We start from the raw sequence: 19,376 nt of genomic DNA on the forward strand, positions 1-19,376 counted from the left end.
ATGCCTGCAGGCCAGAAGAGGGCACCAGATCTCATTACAGATGGTTGTGAGCCACCATGTGGTTGCTGGGAATTGAACTTAGGACCTCCGGTAGAGCAGTCAGTGCTCTTAACCTCTGAGCCATCTCTCCAGCCTGTGAGACAGAATTTCTATGTAGCTTCGGAGCCTGTCCTGGAACTAGCTCTTGTAGACCAGGCCGGCCTTGAACTCACAGAGATCCGCCTGCCTCTGCTGGGATTAAGGGTAGGCACCACTACCACCCGGCCACCTGTTCCATTATCTCCGCAGACCCTGAAAGTTTGTTTTAATTCGTGATTACAAAGGACAACCTAATGCACCAGAACTCTTGTTCAAAACGACTCAGGCTCCACGAAGAGTTGCTTCAGTGCCGGACTGCTGTCTGCTCACTGACTGCAGCTGTGGTTGTATATTTATCAGGGGCTGCTTGCCTATTGATAAGTGCTTTCATATACAAATATTTGTATTCAGACAGCCTTTGCACCCTACACAGTCCTCCTGAGACTGGATTTGTGACTTTACTTTTGTTGACAAAGGATTTCTATTTCAACACAAGCCTTCTTAGGGATTTTTACCAGAAAGTCAAGTGGATCACATAAACCACCATGTTATTGAATATTTATGAGAAGTGTCTCGCCAATCAGCTCTACCCAACTCTCAGATAACAGCACAGTGTAGCGAGGCAATATTTGTCTTCCATGGAATTCATACATTTCATTTGTATTATTAATTGGCACAAAATCATTCAAAACATTTACCTATTATTTATTTTGCAACCAGCTCCACTATTTCCCAAATGAACCATTCATTTCTCATGAATAAGAATGAAATCTATATTTAAAATATTTATTTTTAAATTATATGCACGTGTGGTGGTATGGGCACATGCGTGCAGGTCTCTGTAGGTAGAGACCAGAGGAGGGCACTGGACCCCCTGGACTGGAGTTACAGTGTTCCTGAGCAGCCGCTGTGGATGCTCGGATCTGAACTCTACTCCTCTCCAAGAACATCAGGTGTTCCGAGCCACTGACCAACCTTTCCATCCCCATAAAACTGTATATTTTTGAAACACCCTTGTTAAAATTATTTTAATTGCTTACTATTCAGCTATTTGTGGTTCACTGATGTGGTCTTACTAGGAAGTCAACATCACTTAAAAGAGGGTTTGGAGGGCCAGGGTTTGAACTCACCATGTAGTTCAGATTAGCCTCCAAGTCGTGGCAATCCCCCTGCCCCAATATCCTGAGGGCTGGGATTACAGGTGTACACCACCACATTCCACTCTAAAAAAGTGACCATTTAAAGAATCTTCAGGCCACGTCGCTCTTCTGTTCTGTACAGTATCAGGGAGGGGGACTCTCTCTGTTCAGATATACACACGACCCAGGGACAAGTCCCAGGTGCAGGTACTGACCGATGGTTCAGGTGTCTTTGTATCCGTCTAACTCATCCAAAAAGACTTGAGGAAACGAAGACATGTGAGTTTGCTCTTTAAAAAACAAAATTGCAGATGGGCAGTGGTGATGCATGCCTTTAACCCCAGAGGCAAAGGCAGGCAAATCTCTGAGTTCAAGGCCAGCCTGGTCTGCAGAGTGAGTTCCAGGACAGCCAGGGCTTCACAGAGAAATCTTGAAAGTTTTTTAAATTTTATTTTTATTTTATTTTTTATTTTAATGGTGCTGTGGATGAACTCCATGGCCATAGGTATGTTGGTCAGGTGCCCTACTGTGGAGTCAGTGACCCACTGACCAGTCCAACCCTGGGACTTTGCCTTTCTAGTGCTTTCTGTTACCCTATAGGGAATGTACTTCTTACTTTTCTATGTCATCAAACATCTGACAGAAAGTAACTTCTGGGGAAGCAAAGTTTGTTTTGGCTCACGGTTTGAGCAGATAGAATCCACTGTGGCAGACAAGGTGTGGTGACAGATGGCTTCTCGGCAGCAGGGGCATGCGACAGGCCCTTGCTCATATCTCAGCAGAACAAGGAGAGAGGACCAGGCCTTTCAAGGAGCCGCTTCCTCCCTTGGGCTCCACCTTCTAAAGGTTCTGCAGTTTCCCAAACAGGATCTCTCTGGGGGCCCAGTTGTTCAAACACAGGAATCTGGGGGCTATATCTTACCTTTAGACCCTAACAGGGAGAAGTGTGCTAAGTCCCTCTCCAGCCTGGGGTGTCTGAAGTGCTGTAGACACTGACCAGTGGCCCGGGGAGTCTGGAGTAACCAGATGGCCCAAGTCAGTGGTGGTCTAGCATCTATATGGCTGGAAGAGAAGCGGGCACAAGGTGGTCCTTCTGAAAGGATCTACCGAATAGCCTTTCTTACATAGCACTCAGCCAAGCTACTAAGATCTCCTCTGCTCGAGTTAGGTTTAACAATTCAGGCCAAAGAAAGAAACCTCAGGGCATGGAAACTCCACCCTTTTGGGATTTCATGCAGTGGGTGACAAAGCTTCAGGGACGTAGTTGTAGGTGAACTGGCAGGAAACACTAAACCCAAGGACAGGAAGGAAAGAGCAGCTGTCCCCAGAGATGGCCCCTGCAGACTCAAAGCAGGCCAGCCTTCTTAAGTGTCCTAGAGAGAGACAATGTGACGGACGCGGTAGATTGGCAAGAAGAACGCTGGCCAAGAGACTGTTCAAGTAGAGTTTAGGCCACTTCAGAACCAGTGAGATCTAAGAGGAGCTGGGGAGAGCATGCCAGGCAATAGCCGGAATGCCCATCTGGAGGAAAGGGAGCCGGAGAGAAGGGTCATCATTACTGCCAGCTCCGGGAGCAAATGGGGCCATGTTCATAGCAATGCCCAGTGTGCTGAGTCCCAGCAATCTGCTCACACAGGCCCTCTACCTGCAATCTCAGTCCACAGAGCATTGAACCACTTAAGTCTCCTATGGCTCCTCCTCTTCCCCCAGTTGCTATGCAACTTCTGACCCCTCCCTCTTTTGACTTATTGCTGTCACCATTTCTTCCCGGTTTCTGCTGGTCCTGTGCAGGGCAGCAGGCAGGGGTGGCTCTTCTCACCTGTATCTGGTCACCTGGGCCCCAGAGCTCGTACAAGCTTTGGAAATGTAGCCCCTTACCCCGCTTCTCCCTGTAGCTCGGAGGTTCTTAAACCAACAGGGTTAAGTGCCATGTTGTCCCCCATTATTTTTCTCTGAGTTGGGGTCTTAAACTTGCTATGTACTGGAGGATGACTAAACTTTGGATTCTCCCGCCTCCATTTCCCAAGCGCCGTATTCCAGATGTGCACCCCACATCCAGATTATGCAGTACCAGGGAGAGAACGCAGGACCTCATGAGTGCTAGTACCCTACCAGCCTACCTATGCCCCAATTTCTGTTCCCTCTCTAGACACAGAACCTGCGCTCTTCTCCCAGGAACTCAGGAGCCTGGGCACAAAAATGCCTTCTCTACTATTTCCTAGCCTTCCGGCTCTTGTGACAACTGGTGCCAATAAAGGTGTATACCCAAGTCTGGCCTGTTGGCTGTTCCCTATGGAAGGTAACCATGGGTTACATCCCTTGTCCTTGTTCTCCATGGTGTGTTTTGAGAATATCACAAGTTCCTCACTATTAGATAAACTTGCAGACAGGCAACACTCCTAGGAGACCCTGGATTTTGACTCTTTAGCCTTGCTACTCAGAGTGTGGGGCAGGGACCAGTAACATTGATTATTGAGAAATGCAAATTCTGGGGCCCACCCCCAGAAGACTGGTCGGATACCAGTGTACATTTAACAAGTCTCAGGTGGTTTCTGTGCACTCTGATATGCAGGAAGGCCTGGACTACAAGACACAGCTAATTGGAAATTAACCAGCAAGCTGCTGGCTTAATCATTAACATAGGCACTCAAGAGGGCAGCAGATACAGGAAGGGAGAGCTAAGAGCCTGGGTACCTCCATTTTTTTTGTCCTAGGGTATCTTTTTATTTTGTCCTTGGGTGTCTTTAGGCTGTCTCCTGAGGTCCTGGGACCTCCAGGAAAGAGAAGCCTGCTTTCTGGCTGCAGGAGGGGGAGGAGTTTCAGGCAGTAACTGTGGCAGAGTTGAAAGTGGCACTGTGATGTGTGATGGGTGGGAACCGGGCACCAGCTGAGAGTGAGCGAGTAGTCTAGGGAGAAGGGACAGGCACTTCCCTTTACTTGAAAGGTGCCAGGGTTAGACCTTTAAAACAAGGAAGGTATGCTCATTCAGAGATGCTCTGGAAGTGGGGCGTGGTGGCACACACCTGTAATCCCAGCACTTGGGAGGTAGAGGCAGGAGGATCAGGGCTTCAAGATCATCTTCAGCTATGTAGGGAGTTCAAGACTAGTCTGAGCTACATGAGATACTGGAGGCAATATGGGGGTCACAGCCCTTCTCATGTGGCTGTCATGAACAGTTTAGGAAAAAATAGTCAGGCAGAATAGACTAAGGACTGGCAGGTGCCACTCACAGAGACCCTGTCAGGTGCTGGGACTCCGTGCTGGCAGGCACTTAGGGACATGGTTGCCAGTGGGTCAGCAGATAAAACCAATGCAAAGTAGAGACACTTCCAAGACAATAGCAGAGAAACAAACTTAATCTCCCTTTGGGTGTCTCAGTCACGGTCACGAGGGCAGTAAAGATCAAAGGTGACGCCGTGTGGGAGAGCCTGGTGTGTCACCAGGGATGGCAGTGCATACAAAGCACCATGACACTTTGGTTTTCTTCATCAGTGACTCCAGTTTGCATCCTGTGGATGCTGGCTGGGTTCCTGAAGTACAGAACGGAAGCATTTCCACAGCGTTCTGTGAGGCCATGTTCCAGCTTTAAAATTCCTTTAGGAAACTCTCCTTGGGGTGTTTGCATTATCAACTGTGACTTCACAGATGTTTCTCTGATTGCATACCCACAAGTGAGCGGAGTGAGTTTGTTCCCAAACAGTGTCTGGAAAATGCCCAGAGCAAGTGACTCGGTGCGAAGGGAGTCCTCCTCCCCATCTCTGCCTCCTCAGTGAATAGTCTCAGGCCTGAATCTGCAGACTGCAGCAATTCATCTGGGGAAATCACCAGGAATGGAAAGGCCAATAACAGGGAACATATAAAGGGGAATTTCCCTGTTAGGGAGAGCGAGTTAGTAATTCTCTATTAAGTGCGGTAACTTTATTTTTATTTATTTATTTACTTATTTTATATTTGCGATTACAGGGTATTTTAAAACACCTATTTCCCCCTTTTTTTGTTTATTTTAGAGATAGGGTTTCTCTGTGTAACAGCCCTGGCTGTCCTGGAACTCACTCGGTAGACCAGGCTGGCCTTGAACTCACAGAGATCTGTCTGCCTCTGCATCCCCAAATGTGGAAAATCCTGCACCATTGGAGAGCCCACCGGGGCCAAGCAGGACGCCGGTTCCCTCAGTGTGAATGAGACATTGTGGCTGTTTGGGACTGTCCTACGTGTCTTTCTATTGCTGTGATACATACCATGACCAAGAGCAACTTGGGAAGGAGAGGGTTTATTTGGCTTACACGGCCTGATCATAGTCCATCACTGAAGGAAATCAGAGCGGGAATGCAGAGGTAGGGACCACAGGGGAATGCTACTTACCACCTTGCTCCCAGGCTCACTTTCAGCTGTTTCTGTTATACAGCCCAAGCCCATCTGCCCAGGGGTGGCACCTTCCACAGTGGCCTTGGGCCCTCCTACATTAGTCAACAATCCAGAAATTGCCACCCGGATGTGCCTATGGGCCAGTTTGATGAAGGCATCTTCTGAATGAACTTTTCTCTTCCAAAATGACAAAATAGCAGGCAGGCAGAAAAACTGAAACCCAGAGGGATTGTAGCATGTTGCTGCATGCTCTCAGCTAATGAGACTCGCTCGGGTGGAGTTAGTATTTAGTGGAGGTCTTCTGGTTCTACACTTGAGACTGCAGTCACAGAATGAAGTTTGCTCCAACTTGGAGCAAATGGACCGGTTGCCTAGCTGTCCTCCACACACTTTCCTTGATGGTTTTCCTAGTGGAAGGTGAGTGTTTGATCACAAAGTCTTTCTCCCTCCAGCCCCAGCCCATTCAGTAGGTGGTCTGCTCAATGACAACGCTTGCTGCTCCAAATAGTGACACTGTTGCTTGTGTGAAGGTGTGCAATGGCTGATCTTGATTGTCAACTTGAACGGGTCTAGGGTCACCTGGGAGGCAAATCTAGGGGTGTGTTCTCGAGGACGTCTCCAACTCAGGCTAACTGAAGTGGGATGACCCGCAAGAACTGTAGTGGCACCAGGCCGTGGGCAGGAGTCCTGGGCTGACAAAACGAGCAGATTATGTAGCACAGTTAATAAAAACTCAGAGACAGAAATTGGTTCAATCTGAAGGTCAGAAAAGCAAAACAGTCAGCTACTGGCTCTTACGTTTACCTCAGTCCAAAATGATGATCCTGCTTCCAGGAATCTCAGAATGAGACTGTGTGTGAGAGCTGTCTCCTCCTGTTTTATATTCCTCTCTAGGGCTGGGATTAAAGGCGTGCACCACTACCGCCTGGTTTTATGGCAAACTAGTGTGGCTACTGGGATTAAAGGTGTGTGTCACCACTGCCTGGTCTGTAAGGCTGATCAGTGCAGTCGTTTTACTCTCTGAACTCTAGGCATTTTAATTAAATACAGATGAAATATCACTACAAGATTGGACACGTCTTTATCTCTTTCTTCTTTCTGGCTGTGGATGGAATGTAACCAGCTTCCTCCCCATCCTGCTTCCACGACTTTCCCCACATGGCAGACCGTATCCCAGAGCCCAAATAAACCTTCTATTTTGTAAGTCACTTCTGTCATGTTTCCTATCAGAGCTCCAAGAAAAGCAACAAATACAGTCACTAAAACAGCTGCATTTTCCCTGGGGATCCCTAGTTCCTTTCTGTAGCCAGAACTCTGTAAGCTCCTGTATTAGTGGGAGGGTGAGGGGCTGAGTTCTCTGTCTTTCTCCGGACTATGTTTCCAGTGAGCTGGGTGTCTAGGCAGTGGACTGGACATAATTGATGCTTTGTTGTGAAAACCGAACTGTTCTGTTTTTGTATTCCATTTGACCGTGTCCTGGGTTGTCTTCTTGCCTCCATCAGCTCACTCTTCTAACTTCCCGGGATCCATGAAAGCCTTGGGCGGAGTCTTCTGAAGATGTCTAAGTATAGCTATCCTGACAATCCATTCTCTTCCACCCAGGCCTGGGGTCAAACTGCTCATCAGGACCCATACTGTGCACTTGCAATGTTTGTGCTCTTGAGGGTGCAGGTCCTGTTATGGCTCATATCTTCATTCTCCTAAGCTGCTCTCTGGTGCAGAGGCCACCCAGTGTTGGTCCTGTTTCATGAGCACCACTTCACACCGCCCTCTCTCTGGGGTCATTCTAAGCCTCCTTCCATGATGAATGCCCACCTTCGCCAGTGTATTTATGGATTTTTGTCTGCCTGGTTGTCCTCTGAGGACCCTTCTCTTCCTCCCTGGAATAGAGGATGCTTCTCTTGCAAAGCCCATGGATTTCGAAGGCAGGACTGGGAATGTAGCTTCTCAGGGCTGCTTCAGGGCTTCCTATTTTCCCACCTCCCAATCCTGTTCTTCCCCAGTGGAGGCTTGTCTTGTCTCTTGGTCAGACACTGTCATATAGAGACTGATCATTTCTTCAAATAACTGGCATTTTCTGCTTCCCCCTTGAGTTCTGCATTTATTTGTAGTAACCTCAGGACCACATGGACAACCTGTGCAACTCCATGGCAGGGTCCTGCTCCCCACTACTGTGGGTCTTCACCCCATTTAGTGCTGAAGACTCAAGTCAATGCCTGTCCTTCAAGCATTCTTGAAACTCTTCTTATATTTGTATTCAATCTGCCTCTTGGCTTCCTGGGGGGTGGCCTCTGATCCTAGCCAGTATTTGATTCTTTGAGTTACTCTTTCTCTACTCCTACTTGGGAAAGCTCTTTATGGGATATTGGCTGAGAAAAGCATTCTTTGTTCCTAGACTTTGTCTTCTTAACCAAGAGTTTGATAAGTCTGAATCAAGGTTCTACCCCACATAAAGAGCACAAAAAATAAGGACAATGTTCTTATTTTTATCAGCCCTTCACACATACACATACATTTCATGGTCACCTTCCTCCTAGCCTTCTTCAGGTCTGCAACGCAGGGAGTTCAGATCAGTGTTCCACTGCCTACGACCGAGGCAGGGTGACTGCGAGAAGAATAACAGATGTCCATAAATAAATCTCTTAACTGTAACTGTGACTGTCAAGCTCATAAATTCCTGGCATGTGGGAAGATCAGCGCCAGCTACTACTCTGTCATCTGATCGACAACGTGCCTGGATAGAAATCGTCTCAGAACAGATTGTATGTTATAATTAAAAAAACAAAACACATTCTGTGTGGACATGTGGGCCAAGCTGTCCATCTCCGCACGAGTGAGATTTCTGCTGTGGTGGATTCAAATGCGCTCACAGGTAATCGCTTTGAAAGTTTGAACTTTATAGTTACTTGAAAAGTATTTTTCTTTTATTTCAAAATCTTTGTGTGTGGGTGTGAGTTTACTGGCACATGAGGGGCCAGAAGAAGGAGCTGGATTCCCTGGAGCTGGACTCACAGGTGGGTGGCATGAGTGACAGGGTTCTGAAAACCGAACTCCGGTCCTCTGCAAGCCCAGTTTGTGCTCTTAATCACTGGGTCATTTCTCCTGCCCCCCCACTATTAACCCTTTAAAACTAATATTATTATTGTTTTATTTTATTTTATTGTGTGGGTGTTTTCCTGCATGGTTATATGTACACCATGTGTATGCCTGGTGACCAACGAAGTATGTATGTTGAATCCTGCAATCCAGCAACTAGAATCTTTTGGAAGGGCAGCCAATACTCTTAACCACTGATCCATTTCTCTAACCACACTTTTTTTGAGACAGCATTTCACTATGTATCCCTCATCTGGCCTGGAGCTCATTGTGTAGACCAGGCTGGCCCTTAGACTCACAGAGATCCACCTGCCTCTGACTCATGAGTGCTATGATTAAAGGCGTGTGCTGTTGTGCCGACTTGTTCATTTTGTAGTCTGCTAGCCTGGAACTCAGGCTCTAGCCTCAGTCTCACGCATGGTAGTTTTCGTGCCTCAACTTCCCCAGTGCTCAGGTCACAAGCATGTGGTACGGTACCACCTTTCTTTCCTTTTCTTTTTGGTTCTGGGATACAATAATCCAGGGCTTTGTACACTGTTCCTGTTAATTGCACTTTGTAACACTGAGATATAGCTTACTTTAAACAAGAGAAGAAAAACCTTCTACAGAATGAGGTTTCTTTATATGGATTGAAATCAAATCTTTACAGCAACATTTTCTGCAAACTCTCAATTAGAGTTTTAAACCCACCCCTCCCCCCATTGGCCCAGCCCTGCTTATGATGCCAGGCAGAGCTGCGCCTACAGACTTGTACCTCAACTGAATGAAATGATAACGCAAAGCCAATACTAAGATTATAAAGTAAGTTCTGATAAGTGTCGGTATTTTGTTAATATTTGTTAATATTAGTATTTGTTCATCACTTTCCTATTTACTCTGCAAAACTGGGAGGAAAATGCCACCCTTCCTACTGTATAGAAGAAGGAAACGGAAGCACAAATACTTTGCCCGCATCTATAAACATAGGGGTCACCCCAGGAGAGACATCCTGGGCATGCCCTCTTCTCCTACCGCCTTTCTTGCAGGAGTTGAAAATATAGCTGGACCAAGGATGGGGAAGATCGGAGACCCTTAAGTTCTGGAATGTTTTAGCTTCATCTTGCATCCTAGGTAGACAGTTTGGGGCTTTAACTTGTGCTCAATGGACCAGATGCTGACTCTAGAAGGTCCCAAGTGTGGCCTGGCTCAGGGGAGGTCCCTGCGGAAGAGCCACCTCAGCCTTCTGCTGATTCAGTTCCAGGTCCTACTTTCTCATGGGGGAGACTGAAACTAAGACACAATGCTTCAAGGCTCTGTCATTTCATACCCTTGAACAGTGACAGTAGAATGTATATTACATACAATATAATGGATATGTCTGTCTGTCTGTCTATTTATGGCTGGGACATAGAGCCCAAGGCCTCTCATGTGCAGGTTAGCTGCTCTGTGACTGAGTTACACTTCCGGGTCCTTCATCAGTCAAGTTTGATGAAGTCCAAAGGATTCTTTAAGCCCACTTTGACTAGCCTCCTTTGTCTTTTTCCTGTTGCAGGCCACCGAGGACCATGTGACCAGTCTCTAAAATGTTTAAGCTCGAAGATTTCTGAGCGAAAGCTGCAAGGCTCCTGGCTACCTGCTGGGCGAGGACCTCTGGAGAAACCTGTCCTGGGGCCCCGCGGTGCCATCATGCCCCTGTTCAGTCCTCAGAGTGGCCTTCACTCAGTCCGTGCTGAGCACAGCCCGCTGAAGCCCAGGGTGGTGACGGTGGTGAAGCTGGGTGGGCAGCCCCTCCGCAAGGCCACCCTGCTCCTCAACAGGCGGTCGGTGCAGACCTTTGAGCAGCTCCTAGCAGACATCTCGGAAGCCCTGGGCTCTCCACGATGGAAGAATGACCGTGTGCGGAAGCTCTTCACCCTGAAGGGCCGGGAAGTCAAGAGCGTGTCAGACTTCTTCAGGGAGGGTGATGCTTTCATAGCTATGGGCAAGGAGCCTCTCACCCTGAAGAGCATCCAGTTGGCTATGGAGGAGCTGTATCCCAAGAACCGGGCCCTGGCCCTGGCCCCACACAGCAGAGCCCCCTCCCCAAGGCTGAGGAGCAGACTTCCCAGCAAGCTTCTGAAAGGAGGCCACCGCTGTGGGGAGGTGGGAAACTGCAATGAGGTTATGGGAAGCAGGGCAGTCACCAGGCATCAGGGCAAGACCCCTACGGAGCTGGCCCTGGAAGACAAGGTGAGGGCCCAGAAGTGGGTAAGAGGGAAACAGGAGCCAGAACCTGGTGCCCTGCCACCACCCACCGAAGCCACTTTGGAGGAGACTCATGCAGGTGGGGAGAAGCATCTGGGGCTGGAGATTGAAAAGACTTCGGGGGAGATTGTCAGGTGCGAGAAGTGTAAGCGAGAAAGAGAGCTGCAGCTGGGCCTGCAGAGGGAGCCGTGCCCTCTGGGGATCAGTGAGCTGGACCTGGGGAGGGGTCAGAAGTGGGATTCCGAGAAGCTGGTGAGGACCAAGAGCTGCAGGAGGGCTTCCGAGGCAAACTCCACGGATGGAGAGGAAGGGTGGAAGGGCGAGAACCATCGGAGCAGCCCCAGGAATCCCCCTCAGGAGCTGAGGAGACCCAGCAACCACTCTGACAAGAAAGAGAACAGATGTTCGGAACCTCAGGAAAGTCACCCTCAAGGAACAGCTAGGACCCAGAAGGACCTCACAGAAGGTCCACCAGCCGTACAGGACGGGCTGGTGGATGCGAAGAAAGACTCCAGGCACACATGCAGGAACAAACATGGGGCCTGGCTCCTGAGGGAGCACCAGGCTGAACCCCCACAGCTCCCCAGGACCCGAGGGGAGGAGAAGGAAGCGGACCACAGGAAGAAGCCGGGTATGTCAGGAGGAAGGAGGACGGTGCTAGAAAAGGAGCCAAAGACGAAGCTGGAAGAGAGTAAGCCAGACCGGCCCACTGGCCGGAAGCTGCGGCCGCTGGGCATCATCTCAGCTGATGTGGAGAAGCACTATGACGTCGGGAGGGTCATTGGGGACGGGAACTTTGCCGTCGTGAAAGAGTGCAAACACCGTGAGACCAAGCAGGCTTTCGCGATGAAGATTATTGACAAGTCCAAGTTGAAGGGTAAGGAGGACATAGTTGATAGTGAGATCTTAATCATTCAGAGTCTCTCTCATCCCAACATAGTGAAACTGCACGAGGTCTATGAAACGGAAGCTGAGATCTTCCTGATCATGGAGTATGTTCAGGGAGGGGACCTTTTTGATGCCATCATCGAAAATGTCAAGTTTCCAGAGCACGATGCTGCACTCATGATCACAGACTTGTGTAAGGCCCTCGTTCACATGCACGACAAGAAGATTGTCCACCGGGATCTGAAACCGGAAAACCTTCTGGTAAGTGGGGAGTTTGGCTGTTAGTGGAGATGGTTATAAAATGAAGGCTGGAAGAAACAGTAGCTGCCCACCCTGTGTTACCTTTATGTTAGAGAATTATGCTACTTTAATGTGCTTAATTTCAGTACTTAAAACTTTGGTTATAGCTCCTAAATTGCTGAGTGAATTTGTTTTGATTGTTACGGAAATATAAGCCTTTTGATTTAAATAAGTCAGGAAATGTTTCCTCTTCCCTAGAAGATGGTGACCATGTGACTTAATTTCTTGAACACTTGCACATCCTCTGGCATAGGCAATGAGTGTCTGCCGGTGATGGCTTCTCCCTCAAGCTTTGCAGCTTCCATCTGACCACCTCCTTGAGTCCTCTTTGAGGACAATGCTTTGCCAAAGAGTTTCCAGTCTGCAGAGCTGGAGAGACCTGTGTGAGCATTGCATGAGGCTCCTGGCTTCTGTGCTGTGATGAAACACCACTGCCAAAAGCAAACTGGGGAGGAAAGTGTTTAATTTGGCTTTTGCTTCTAGATCACAGTTCAACACGGCAGGAAGGCAGGACAGGAACTCAAACAGGGCAGGAACCCAGAGGGAGGCAGGCGCTGATGCAGAGGCCATGGAGGGGAGCTGCTTACTGGTTTGTTCCCCATGGCTTGCTCAACCTGCTTTCTTATATAACTCAGGACCACCAGCCCAGGGGTGCATCTGCTATGGACTGCATGCTCTCCCATCAATTACTGATTAAGAAAATGCCTTTCAGGCTCGCCTACAGTCTGATCTAATGGAGACACTTTCTTATTTGAGGTTCCCTCTTCTCGGATGACTTTAGTTTGTCCCAAATTGACATAAAATCCCCCAAATTTGCTTCCTGGTTTTCTTGGTTTCTTTCTCTAGATGAAGTCCTTATCCTTTCTGGGCCTCAGTGTTGTGTGACTTTTCCTAGGGAGACATGAACAAAAGCCTGTGCAGTCCAGACAGGGCACAAGTGACAGGCAAAGAAATGATTCCCACCAAGTTTAGCTTAGTGGACCAATGATTTTGTTAGCGTTACCTAGAGGAATGTGACTGAGAAGCTACCTAGAGAATTGTGGGAAGTTAAAAGGCAGCTGTATCCCAGCTCATCCCAGCACGGGGGAAGACTCACCCAAGCTACACCCTGGGGCTCTGCTCAGCCTAGGGCAGCTCTGCAGAGACTCTCTTCTCCTCTAGCTACACCGTGGAGCTCTGCTCAGCCTAGGGCGGCTCCACAGAGAGTCTCTTCTCCTCTAGCAGGTGTTTGCCACTTTTCATAAAACCTTGAGGAGGGATGGGGGTGGAATGAATGGGAGGGAAAATGGACTTTCTGTGTCTTGTAACTTTCTAAGCTTCATGAGTCTTAAGAGTCTTCCTCTTTGACCTAAGATTGAGGATTTTGATTAGAAGGAAATAGCTGCATAACACATAGTTTCCTGATTTATTTAAATTTTTTCTTTTTACTGGTGCTGGAGAGATGGCTCAGTGATTAAGGACACTTGTTGCTAGAGGACCAAGCACCCATGCTTGGCACCTCACAACAGCCTGTAAGTGCAGTTCCAGGGGATCCAACACCGCTTTGAAACTGAACACATGTATGCATGCACACACAGATAATACACTCACATATATACATTATTAAGCAACCAAATACATTTAAAATTATCGATTAATATTAATATCAATGTGTGTGCATATGTGTGTGTGCACATATGTGTGTGTGTGAGAGAGAGGGAGAGCTGGGGATGGGGCATGCACGAAATGGCACCACGTGTAGAGGTCAGAGAACAACTTTATGGAATCAATTCGCACTTTTTACCTGTACTTCGTTTCCAGGGATGGAACTAAGGTGTCAAAGTTAGTCTGTCAAGGATCCTTACTCAATGGGCCATCTTTTTAGCTCCAGTTTCCTGATTTAATAAGAAAAGAACACTAACAGCAGTATCTTGGGAGGCTGAGTGAGAACAGACCCGAGAAAATCAGCAGCCCCTGTCATGAAGGAGTCAGCACACGATTCCTTGGCTGTGGCACTCTCCTGTTAAACATAAAAATGTCACAGTACACATACTTCCCATAGGGCCACTCTTCGTCTTGGGTGGATCAAGACAAAAGCAAATCCCTTTGTCATAATGTCGGAAAGCATTGTTTAAGCTGTGAATGTGGTTACATGTCACTGAGACGCCTATCAGAGACTGTTGCTGTTGGGAGCTGTGAACCCCCAGATCCTGAACTTCTTGTAACAACTTGTTTTCCTCTGCTCTGAGACAGCCTGAAGCTGCTCTGAGCACAAGACCCTCAGGAGTTCCTGATGGCAGGAGAGTGGTTTCTTTCTTTTTTTTTGAAGTACATATGTGTATATTTAAAATAATCATTGCTTTTTCTGTTTGTTGTTAAAAAAAACTAGGTATAAGCCAACAGCTCCTAATTTTATCACTCTGTCAATAAACACACATTCTAAAATGTTCAGAAAATTAATGTGGTGTTAGAAACATTTTATTATTAGGTGTGTGTGTGTGCATACATTTTAAGGGAAAAGTAATACAGTTACAGCTTTTCCTCCCCTTTGTACTGGTACTCTACAGTTGAGTTATAGCCTCAGCCCTGTAGCCACAACTGGCTTGTATCTTAGTTCCTGATTCTGCAGCATGGGACAGCGTCATAATTTTCATACCTCCTCACGGACATGCATGACCTTAAGTTTTTACTCTTGACCAATGTTTTCACAACAGGACTTTTTCTTTTGATGAAACAAAACAAAACAAACAAACAACAAATTAAAGACATATCCTTAGAACCAGGTTAATGAGCTCGCTCCCCAGGAAAATGTCCTACTATCCAAGGCTAGGAGAGTGGTTTCTTGTGGGTTTGGCTGGGGCATGGCTATCAGTTATGGATCCCTATATAAGCTGCTGCTGGATACAATAAAGGGGCATTCTTGGGGCATTCCTGTTTCAAAAATTCTGACATCAAGGATGACCCGTGTCTCTCTGTCTGTGAATATTTGTGGGTTTTAATCTCCAGCCCCTTGCCTGATTCACCAACTGTGTGGTAGCACATAGAGCGCAGACAGGTGTGGTGCGCTACGTGTTACGTCATCCTTCTATTCCTGGGTGGGAATCAGGACACCCAGTCATCGACAGCCAGGTGTGGTGCTTCACACCTGTGACCCCAGCACTTGGGAGGAAGAGGCAGGAGGATCAGGACTTGAAGGTCACCATTGGTTATTTCAAGGACTAGCAGGGTCTTTTTAATGGCCTATCTTTTTGTTGTTTGTTTTTTTGAGACAGGGTTTCTCTGTATAGCCCTGGCTGTCCTCCAGCTCGCTCTGTAGACCAGCCTGGCCATGAACTCAGATGATAAATAAGCCTGTCTCTGCTTTCTGAGAGCTGAGATTGAAGGTGTGTGCCGCCACCTGCAGGCCAATGCCTTGTCTCAACTGCGAGACACCATAGAACAACTCATCCAGACACTGTCCAACCCAAAGTCAAACCCTGTTTTCGTGAACTCTCCCCAATCACCCAACACAAACTTCTGAGTGTTTTGGGTGCTCTCTGAGTCAGACAGGATCCCAGCCAAGTGCGTTCTCTCTTACTGCAGTGAGCTAATGAACCCAACATGTCTTATAAGTATGCCCCTAGGAGTCTTGGTCAGGACAACAGATCTCATGCTGTCACCATCTGGAATCTTTGTCTCATTTTCTTGGTCTAGCCTTGGCTTGGGTTCAGGTCCTGAGGTGGGGAAGGGGCATCGGCACAAGGAAAACTTCTGATCAGCAAGCGAGTTGCACTCATGTGGCTCCGAATAGCTCAGGCCGACTTTATTTATACTTATCAAGAGTTTTTCTTACCAGGGTTACATACACAGCTTTATTATTGGCTTCTATTTTTGACTTTAAGAAATATATCATAATTTAAGGAATACATAGTGATCACTATGAAAGCCCCCATTGTTCCCTTTATGTGTCCCCAGTACACCTTCCCACCCCCTGCATAACTTTATTATAGACATAGAGTTTAGCATTTTTGTAGGCTTAACTAAATATGGAGCCAGACACATTTGCTCTGGCTGCACACAGTCAGCTGACAGCTACTTGCGATTACAAAATTAAAAAGTAATAGACATGGGAACAATGCTTTAAGGACAACATTTTTAAACCCAGATATTTTTTTTCATGTCTGCAGATATATTTTTTATAGAGTTTCCTTTTCTACAAGAGGGTAGCCTTTTACAGTCTCTCTGTAAAAGGCAGACTTTGACTAAGCCATCTTTCCCGATCCCATTATACCAGACTTCTCCCACCAATGTAAGCTCCTGTGTATGGTAAAGATGGATCTCTCCACCACACGGTTTGCACTATAGTTAGTTTTTCCTCTGGGAGCATACCAGATCTTACCAGTGATTCTATGCCTGCTGTGCAGGGAACGTCTCTCAAGAGCTGGTCCTTTGTGCGTTCCTGAGGTCCCCCCCCCCATTCTGTGTGTGCATGCCCTGTTCTCCGTTCCAGAACTGTGAGGCACGGTCAGTGCTCCAAGTGTTGTTTTCTCATATGTATCTAACTGTCTCTCTTGAGTCAGAAAAGTTCCCAGGCTTGGGATTTATAGTTAGTGTTCAGATAGGAGAATTGAGAAGTGTTCACCCCCTGTTGAATGTTAGGGGAAAATATTCAAGAAAGAACAGAATTTCCAGGGGAAATTAGAGCCATTGCACATGTGACTGAAACTAAAATCCTCCCAAAGAATCACCAATATGAGAAAAGAACCTGCACACTGCACGGATTTTGAAAATTCCTATGCTGTCATGTGGGCTACCGGGACTTGCCCAACTGAGAGTCTGTTTCCACAGATACTTCGCCCTTTGGACGGTAGTCATATCCCGATCTGAGACTGGGCTGCACAGCTCCCTGTTCCTGACAGCTGTGATCACACCCGACAGGTTCTGATCACACCCGACAGGTTCTGATCACACCCGACGGGTTCTGATCACACCAGATGGGTTCTGACCACACTTGACAGGTTCTGATCACACCCGACAGGTTCTGATCACACCCGACAGGTTCTGATCACACCCGACGGGTTCTGATCACACCAGATGGGTTCTGACCACACTTGACAGGTTCTGATCACACCCGACAGGTTCTGATCACACCTGATATTTTCCATATCTTTTATTTTAAGAAAATTATTAGGGGGCTAGAGATATGGCTCAGTGGCTAAGAGCACACAGTCTTTCTTGTTACTGTTTCTGTGTCCTCCAAGGTTACTGGCCCTGGAGCTTCTGGGAACTTCTCCTGTCTCTGTCCCCACCTTCTTGTAGGAGTGCTGGGATTGCACATACATGCCCCTGAGTCTGGCTTTTGCATGGTTTCCAGAGACTGAACTCGCATCATGAGGCTTGCACAAGTGTTTACTCAACAGATGTCCCCACGGCTCGACATCTCCTTTTGTTTCTTCCTTCTCTGCTGGAAAGACAGACGCAATTTTGTTCAGACTCCACCATGAACCTGAGAACGATTTTGCCATCTGGCAGAGACAGTTAACAGACGTTAGTTGGACGCCGTCATTGCATGCTACCTGGGAAAGAACAAGTACTCCTTTGGCTGCTGATCCCATTGAGGTCAGCATCTAAAGGCCTGTGGTCCCCAGACATTTATGAAGGCGCACTCAGAGACAAGGCAATAGTGCATGGAGACAGTTATGCCAATAAGCCACTTGTTTTTCCGACGGGGGAAAGGGATCAGGAATTTAGCATGTTTCCTTTAATGTGTAGGGCTGCAGAGCTGTGTCTGTGAACTGCCCCTATGAGCAGGCTGCAGGCAGAACGAGACAAGCTCGTTTTCCAGTGAAATGAGGCTTATGTTGACCATTAACCCAGGCACTCTTGTTTTTGCCAACTTTAATAGAATTGCAAGAACAATCTGGCTGGTTGCCTGCATGGTCCAAATTAGTCTTCACCAGAGAAATTGAATTTTTATATTGGTTGTCCTTGTCACTTCTCTGATGCTTTAAAAAATCTTTATTATTATTATTATTATCAGTATTTTTTTTTTTTGGCTAATGTGTTCACTGGTGTATGCCAGACTTGCCTTCAGTTTGCTATGTAGCCTGAAGATGACCTTGAACATCTGAGCTTCCTGCCTACATTTCCCAAGTACTTCTGGGGCTCTGACTCCGGAGTTTGTTTGCTAGGCAACCACCTACAAATCCAGGAGTTCGTGTGTGCTAGGCAAGCCTCTACAAACTGAGTTACAGGCCCTGCCACTCACCCATTTTTTTTGTCTCTGTTTTTCGGGTCTGAGCTGAGGCATTTTCTATGCATGATGCCCAGAGCCCAGTCTGTTTCACTGACTCCTTTAAGCAGTAGAGATTCCTATGAGAGGCTGGGCATTTCCTACACATGTCTACTGATGCATTCTATCAGTTATACACAGCCATAGTTTACATACGTGAGATCAGGTGTCCCCCAGGACTGTTTCCACTTGGGGGCAATTGACTTACCTTGTATTTTCTAACAGTGTACTGGAATCGGTCTGGGGCTCAGGTTGTTCTCACAGTGTGAAGGGGGGTGGATTTGCTGTCAGTGTCTCACTGGAGAGTGAGCTCTGCGGCTGGTTGGGCATGTGAAGTTGCTCTGGGCAGTAGATACGGTAAAGGTGATCTGCTCAGCGTGGAAACATATCTATGTAAGTCCAGGCAGGCACTGTTCCTTGTGGAATTAAATAGAACTGACATGTTCAGTGCTTCGAGTCAGCAGAGTGTGTGTGTGTGTGACGACAAACTGCAGTTTAGCTGTAAGTTTTCTTCTTAAAAATGTTCACATTTGCATACATGTGCAGAATATATTATGAGCAGATTCATCTCCCATAAGTGTCCATCCTCTCCTGATGCTGCTCACTCATTTTTTCCCAACCAGTCTCCCAGTCTCTCTCCCTACCATATTCATGTCTTTGGTGTGTGTGTGTAGAAAGCTTGCACAAGTAAATAGCTATAATTTTACAGCTCAAAGACACGATTTGTTCATTATTACCAATTGAGTTGATATTCAGGACTTCTTATGATTTTTAAAAAGCCTATTTTATTTTATCCATATAAAACTTTCTCTCTCTCTCTCTCTCTCTCTCTCTCTCTCTCTCTTTCTCTCTCTCTCTGTGTGTGTGTGTGTGTGTGCATGTGCACATGTATACGTGTATGGATTCAAAGACATCAGAAAGCTATGTGTGAGCCATCTTTTTTGGAAGAGATAATGCCCTGCTCTTCCTGGGTGGTTTGTCAGTAGGCCCTCACTGAACAGGTATGTCTATCACATTCATGAAACATGTTTGTCCTT

At 47.1% G+C, this 19,376-nt stretch overlaps 1 protein-coding gene across 1 annotated transcript in view; it reads left to right on the plus strand.

Moving 5' to 3' along the window:
• Window positions 1-19,376, plus strand: part of Dclk3 (doublecortin like kinase 3) — a 47,699-nt gene that overhangs the window by 12,913 nt on the left and 15,410 nt on the right. The window contains exon 2 of the mRNA XM_005348016.2: window positions 10,210-12,050. Within this exon, the coding sequence (XP_005348073.1) occupies window positions 10,210-12,050 (1,841 nt within the window). The remainder of the gene's footprint in view (window positions 1-10,209; window positions 12,051-19,376) is intronic.

Source organism: Microtus ochrogaster, chromosome 5 (genome assembly GCF_000317375.1).
Source record: "Microtus ochrogaster isolate Prairie Vole_2 chromosome 5, MicOch1.0, whole genome shotgun sequence".
NCBI classification, from domain to species: Eukaryota; Metazoa; Chordata; class Mammalia; order Rodentia; family Cricetidae; genus Microtus; species Microtus ochrogaster.